Genomic DNA, 7,001 nt, shown 5'->3' on the forward strand with positions numbered 1-7,001 from the left:
TTCTAACTCCTCTCCTCTTTTGCTTCTCTCCTCAATCCTTCTCCTGCCTGCCCAATCTCAAGGCAAGGCAAGCTGGAATCTAGCCCTTTAACAAATATACCAAATCAAAACTACTTGCTAGACGAATGCCCATCTAAGATCATGAAAGTTGCAGTACCTGAGTTCAAAAGAGATTTATTCAATTGGTTAACAACCACTCTCATCAGAGGGACATACCATGAGGAAATGGGACACATCCTGATCATACCCATCCCTAAAGACCAGAAAAACTCAATCACACTGAAGTCCAATTACAGGCCCATAGCGAGTATCCCCTTATTCACCAAACTACTGGAAAGATTGGTCAATTTGGAACTAGTGAATTATCTAGACAAATTTAACGTTCTTAGTTTTTTGGGGTTTTTTTTTGTTTTTTTTCACCACTAATATTGTAACTTTTTTCCCCCTACCCTCCTCTCTAACCTCACCATCATGTCTGTTACCGTAAAACGTCCTTAATGTTCACCTCCCCCTTATTTTACCAATTTTATTGTTAATAAGTACTATCTTACTCCTATTTTATCATTTTATTGTAAACCGGCTAGATGCTTGTCGATGGTCGGTATATTAAAAATCAATAAACTTGAAACTTGAACACCAATCAGGATTCAGAAAAGGATTCAGCACAGAGAGTTTTAGCTTCAATCCTCAATCACTTTTACGGTCTTTTTAGTAAAGGTACCAGTGCTCTGATCTTACAACTAGATTTTAGCAGTGCTTTTGATCTAGTGGATCATGAAATAATGCTACATTGCCTAGATGCAATGGGGATCTTAGGAAGAGTTTGGAACTGGTTTCAGGGTTTTTTAACCAAAAGATCATATCAAGTGGTCTGCGATGGGGAATACTCCAATTCTTGGAAAAATTATTTGGGGGGTAACTCAAGGTTCCCCACTATCACCCACCTTATTTAATATCTACATTTCATCTTTAGGACATCTATTACAAAAGTTAAACCTAAAATACTACATATATGCTAATGATGGATCGCGATGGAGCTCTGAAGCGGTACTAAGATCACTAGCACTTGTTTGCAGGCTGTTCCTCGAAGGTAAACAGTGCGGGGTGGCCAGGGGAGAAGCCGGACCCCAGTGGGAGGCCAGGGGGAACACACAGGCCTTCCGGGGGGGGGGGGAGTGAGCAGTCCTTCGGGTTGGGACAGGCAGGCAGGCCTTCAGGGGTGGGATAGGCCTTCAAGGGGGGATAGGCCCTCAAGGGGGTGGGGGATAGGCCCTCAAGGGGGTGGGGGATAGGCCCTCAAGGGGGTGGGGGATAGTCCCTCAAGGGGATGGGGATAGGCCCTCAAGGGGGTGGGATAGGCCCTCAAGGGGGTGGGATAGGCCCTCAAGGGGGTGGGATAGGCCTTTAGGGGGGCAGGCAGGCCTTCAGGGGTGGGATGCAGACCTTTAAGGGGGGGACAAGCCTTCAAGGGGGAAACAGGCCTTCAAGGGGGAAACAGGCCTTCAAGGGGGAAACAGGCCTTCAAGGGGGAAACAGGCCTTCAAGGGGGAAACAGGCCTTCAGGGATGGTGCACAGGCCTTTAGGGGTGGGGTGCAGGCCTTCAGGGGGGGACAGACCTTCAGGAGAGGGGGGCCCTGGTATGGTACATGGAGGGAGGTTCAAAGAGATGTGCATATCCCAGACTTTGGGGAGGAAGAAATGGGTCTGAAAATAGAGGATAGGGAGAGAGATGATGGACAATGGGATTTAGGGAGGCAAGGAACAGAAAGGGAGAGAAGCTGGACGCAAGGGATGGTGTGGAAGGGGGGATAGAGATACTAGATATGAGGGTAGTTGGGAAAAGAAAGGGAGAGATGGTGGACCCTGGGATGGTGAAGAAGGAAGGAGAGATGCTGGATGAAAGGGTAGTTAAGAAAAGGTGGATCTGTGGAGGAAGACGAAAAAAAAGAAAGATGCCAGACCTCCTGGGGAGGGAAGAGAAAAGGCAGGGGAGGACAGAGATAGAAGATGGATGGTTAGCAGGGAGAAAGAAGGAGACCCTGACAAGCAAGTTATCAGAAGTCAACCACAGCCTGAGACCAACAAAATTTAAATAATGACCAGACAACAAAAGGTAGAAAAACTAATTTTATTTTCTGTTTTGTGATTACAATATGTCAGATTTGAAGCATGTATCCTACCAGAGCTGGTGTTAGACCGCAAATGTGAGCTAGGATTTACCAGAGAGAGGAAAATACTTTTTTGTTTGTTTATTTTGTTTACACCACAGCGCCAGTGTGGTTAGGAGAAGGCAAAGGGCTGTAAAATAAACCCACCAGGATATATGAAAAAAAATAAAATAAAATAAAATAAAACACCCAATTGGGCAGGAAAATTGAATCAAATCGAAAAACCAATTCAATAGGCTGAATCGAATCAAAATTTTTTCTCTTGCTTTAAACTGGTGTGGGGAATGGCTCCTACCTATCTCTTACCACATTTTGAACTACACATCCCCACTAGGACAACCAGAAATGCCAATCTTTTTGCCTATCCAAGGATCACTGATTGCAAATACAGGTCCTTTCTGGACAGAACTTTTAAGTTTCAAGCTAGTAAATAACAGAACTGGCTAGGCAATTACATCAACAGAGCCTGGTTGACCTACGGTGCTTTTCGGAAAGAAATTAAGACAGCACTGTTCGATAGATTTATCTCCTAATCAGATACCATTTTAAAACTATTAACTCCATGCTGATAACTTTGAGAAATATGTGTATTTTTACTAATTGTATTCTGTAATTCACTGACTGTTCAGTGACATCTTCGCTATTTGTATTCTGTAATTCGCCGATTGTCCAGCTCTCTTCACTGTAAACCGCCTAGATGTCATAAGATTGTGGCGGTATAGAAAAAATAAAGTTATCATTATTATTATTAATTTGAGTAATATAAGTTGCTCATCTCTTGCTTAGTTCTTTTTGTCCCAGGAAATTTTTCTGCTCCTTTTTGGATCTCTATTATAAAGTATGGATGGCCCGAGCGCTGGGGAAACGTATGCAGAAACACGCACAAACAACGTGCAGGGTGTTCAGAGTCCGTGGCAAAATTTGCTCTAAATTTTCATTCGGATTCCAAGTTGATTGAGTACTAGGGCGTTCAGATTCCAAGGTTATCACTGTACATGCCACATTAAAGTCACAACAAATCTGCTGCTCAGCACAAAATATTTCAGCTTTCCTGTCGGTGGCCAAGTGGTAATTGGCTCAGGAACTGACAGGAATGTTGCCATTAAAAAAAAGGGAAAAAAATGCTACAGCAAACACTTTTCTCTCAACACCAATCCCTCTTCCCCCCCCAAAAAAAAGACATCCCTAGTGTCTAGCATCATCCACCCCCTCCTCAAACCTTATATGGCCCAGTAGTGCCTCAACCCCTCCCTGCAATCAAAAATGCTCTGGTGATCCAGTGGGCCTCACAACAGAAAGGGAAAAGCAACCCACCATATAATAGAACCCAATGCAAAAAGGAGTGGGGAAGGGACTATTCACATCAGTCTCCGGAACAAATATAAGTTTATTAAAAAAAGCTTTTAAAACATTGGAACATATATGGAACACTTCACGCCTAATAAAGAGTTCTTGATCCTTTTTTACTGGACCGCAACACAGTCCGTGTTTTGGCATCTAAAAGAAAGCCTTCATCAGGGATGTGCTTGCGTATCACTGGTGTGCTGGTGTCATGGAAATACAAAAGGGATGGCTCTAGGCTTGTGTAACCAAGCAAATGTCTTGTAAAAAATGGAAAAGTCAATCCAATGCGCTGCTCAAAGTTCCACACACAAAGAGTAGTGTCCAGAGGCTGATGTGAATAGTCCCTTCCCCACTCCTTTCTGTGTTGTATGCCCATCCCATCCCCCTCCTGCCAGACCCCCATACCTTGTAGGAAACAGAAGTAATGCACCTATGTCTCTGGGTGTCATCTTGAAAATGGCAGCACCCTGCCCAGCATCCTAGGATGAAGTGGGCAGGCCCTACCTATCATATAAGGCAGTGGTTCTCAACTAAGTAATAAACATTCCCCATTACTCCCAATAATAATAATAATAACAGTTTATATACCGCAGTACCGTTAAGTTCTATGCGGTTTACAAAAGATTAGTGAAGTACAAGTTGAGTTAACTTAAGGGATGTGGGAACAATAGGGAGAAAGGTCAGGAACACCGTTAGAGAGGGGAAAGAGAGGAGTGGGTCAGCTGTCTAGGTATTTCAGGAACAGATGAGTTTTGAGGCGTTTCCTGAATACCTCATAAGTGGTGGGCAATAGGAGTTGTTCTAGGTCTTTACCCCATAGAGCCGTTTGATGTGAGAGAAGATGCTCATGGTTCTTTTTTAGTTTGCAACCTCTAACCGGGGGAGAAACGAAGTGCAAGTGGGAGCTTCTCTTGTGTTTGTTGGCTGAGAAGGAGAAGAGGTCAGTGATGTATTTAGGGGCTAGACCGTAAAAAACTTTAAAACAGAGGCAGGCGAACTTAAACTTTACACGAGCTTCCATCGGCAGTCAGTGTAGCTGTTTGAAGTATGGCGTCACGTGATCGAACTTCTTTAGACCGAAGATTAGTCTGACCGCAGTGTTTTGCATTAGTTGTAAGCATCGCATATTCTTTTGGGGGATTGCTAAGTAGGCGATGTTACAGTAGTCGAATTGACTTAATACGAGGGATTGTACCAGGATTCTGAAGGCAGAGTTATCAAAGTATGCTTTAATTGATTTAAGTTTCCAGAGGGTGAAAAAACCCTTTTTGATTAGGGAGTCCACCTGGTCTTTAATGGTGAGGCATTGGTCCAGAGTTACACCCAGTATTTTAAAGGTGGGCTGTATGGGGTAGTTATGTTTGTTGATGTCTAGTGGAGTTTTGGTGTCAAGAGGGCACAGTGAAGCGACAAAGAATTTTGTCTTCTCTGTATTGAGCTTGAAGTCTGTCATCCAATGCTCCATCAGGTTTATGGCTTCTGATGCTTTTGGAATTGTTTCCGAGATGGAGTTGGCAAATGGGATAATGATCGTAAAGTCATCAGCGTAACTGAATAATTTTATCCCCAGCTGGGTTAATTGAACGCTCAATAACTGTTGCCTTCAGCCTCAACTGAAAACATTGCTGCTCTGCTGTCCATAGATTCTGCATACTATATAGCATCTAGCAATGGAGGAATTTTGTGTTGCCAAAACTGTGGTGACCCTAGAAATTGGAATATACTGTATATGCTTTGATTGATTTATTTAAAATTATTTATAACCTGCCTATCTGCAAATCTTTAATGTACGACAAGCAAGAAATCTGGGCCTGGTGTACTGCATATAGCTTTTTGATACAGAATAGGCAAAGCCATACTAAACACACAAAGAAATATTTAGGCATACCTTGTTCAGCTTTGAGTTTTAGTGTTTGGTTTGTCACAATAAAAGAAAGGTTGAGAGCAACTGATATAAATAGAATATTCTCCTTCCATTCAAAAAAATGTCCTGGTGATCTGATGGACCTGTGACTCCCACTCTCCCCCATTTAAGCCAAGCCCCCTCCCCAATCACTGCCTGGTGATGTAGCAAAAGTTGAGCCCATCCTCTTCTAGAATCCCCATATTTTGTAGGAAGCAGGAGGTGTAAAACAGCATATTGAAAATCTGTGCAATTTATACCACTCATATTTTTTTCACTATTTGAATAGTTTTTTTTAATAAATTCTAATTTTTATGAACCTTTTAAATACCACCAAATTACTCTCAATGCATATCAGCCCTAAAGAGACATAGGATAACATAGGTAACATAGGATAAAAACAAAAAAAGCAGAGCTTCCTAAGACCCCAGCATCATAACATTGGGATTTTCCTGCTTTGCTTTGCTCTCCACTAAAATTTCCATTCTCACTCTGGAAAGGGGGGCACCCCCTCTCGTTCTCATCCCCCACCCTTCTGTTTTTCTACACCCCAGCAAACCTCTCCATACTTACAGCTTCTGGTTGAGTACAGGCTGACTGCTAGGCTGGAAGTCGCTAACAATGATTCCTAGCTGTCGGATATTTTCCACAAACTTCTCCAAATGCTCCTCCAGATTATCGAACCTCTCCGCCATATCATAGAGTGTGGAAGATCCAGCCCTTTGACACACGCAACTCCCACCCTGCCTACTCTACAATACTTCCATCTTCTCATCCAACTGCACATACATCACTTCCGATCATAGTAAGGCTCCTCCCCATCCCCAATGTACGTCACTCTAAACCCAGCCCACTTTACTGCGACCTCCCGCCACTATCGGGTCCAACAATTGTAAGGCTCCTCCCCATCCCCAACATATATCACCGTGATAGGTGGGACTCTGTTGCTTAGCGTCGATTTGGCGGGGTTTATAAATTAAGAAAATAGTCAGACTGCAGTGTGTTTGAGCTACTATGGGCTTCATTAATGTAGCCAATAAACATTGTTCTTTGTATTTCTTTTTTCCCCACTATGTCCAACAATTATTCTTTGTATTTAAAAAAAATCAATTCGTGCTCTAACTGGGCAGTGTTGTGGAAACACGTATTAGTGACAGGGGCAACGTTTCCCGTTCTTAGGCAGTTTGTCCCATTTTTTAGCGCAGGGGTGCCGATCGTCACTTGACAGGATGGGATAGTCTGGCTGTGGCAGCTGGGTGTTGCTCAAGCGCCGTTGCAAGGTCGCTGAGCAGTGGATTCATTCGGGCGGGGGGGGGGGGGGGGAAGAGAGCTTTACAGAAGGTGTCCAGAAGGAGGACTGAGACACGCACACTGGAAGACCCAGCGGCATGGCGCGGTGCCTGCAGTCAGTGCAGGAGTTTCTGCAACACTTTCGTGCCCTTGGTGGAAGCTTGCCCGCAAGAACCACCTCCGCTTCGCCGAACTGATGAGGCCTTTCTGCCTGCTCAACTCGGAAGGTGCGTGTGGAAAGGAGATACACGGGTGGGTGAGGCTCTTGCTCTGCCCTGCCCCATCACACACCAAA

The 7,001-nt window shown here is 43.9% G+C and overlaps 1 protein-coding gene across 1 annotated transcript in view; it reads right to left on the reverse strand.

The window, feature by feature from the left end:
• The window catches only part of MED10 (mediator complex subunit 10), a 149,621-nt gene extending 143,380 nt beyond the window's left edge, over window positions 1–6,241 (reverse strand). Inside the window, exon 1 of the mRNA XM_033929781.1 lies at window positions 5,990–6,241. Coding sequence (XP_033785672.1) covers window positions 5,990–6,111 — 122 coding nt within the window. The 5' untranslated portion in view covers window positions 6,112–6,241. The remainder of the gene's footprint in view (window positions 1–5,989) is intronic.
• Between the last annotated feature and the right edge of the window lie 760 nt (window positions 6,242–7,001).

The sequence above is a fragment of the Geotrypetes seraphini genome, chromosome 2 (assembly GCF_902459505.1).
Source record: "Geotrypetes seraphini chromosome 2, aGeoSer1.1, whole genome shotgun sequence".
In the NCBI taxonomy this organism is placed as follows: domain Eukaryota; kingdom Metazoa; phylum Chordata; class Amphibia; order Gymnophiona; family Dermophiidae; genus Geotrypetes; species Geotrypetes seraphini.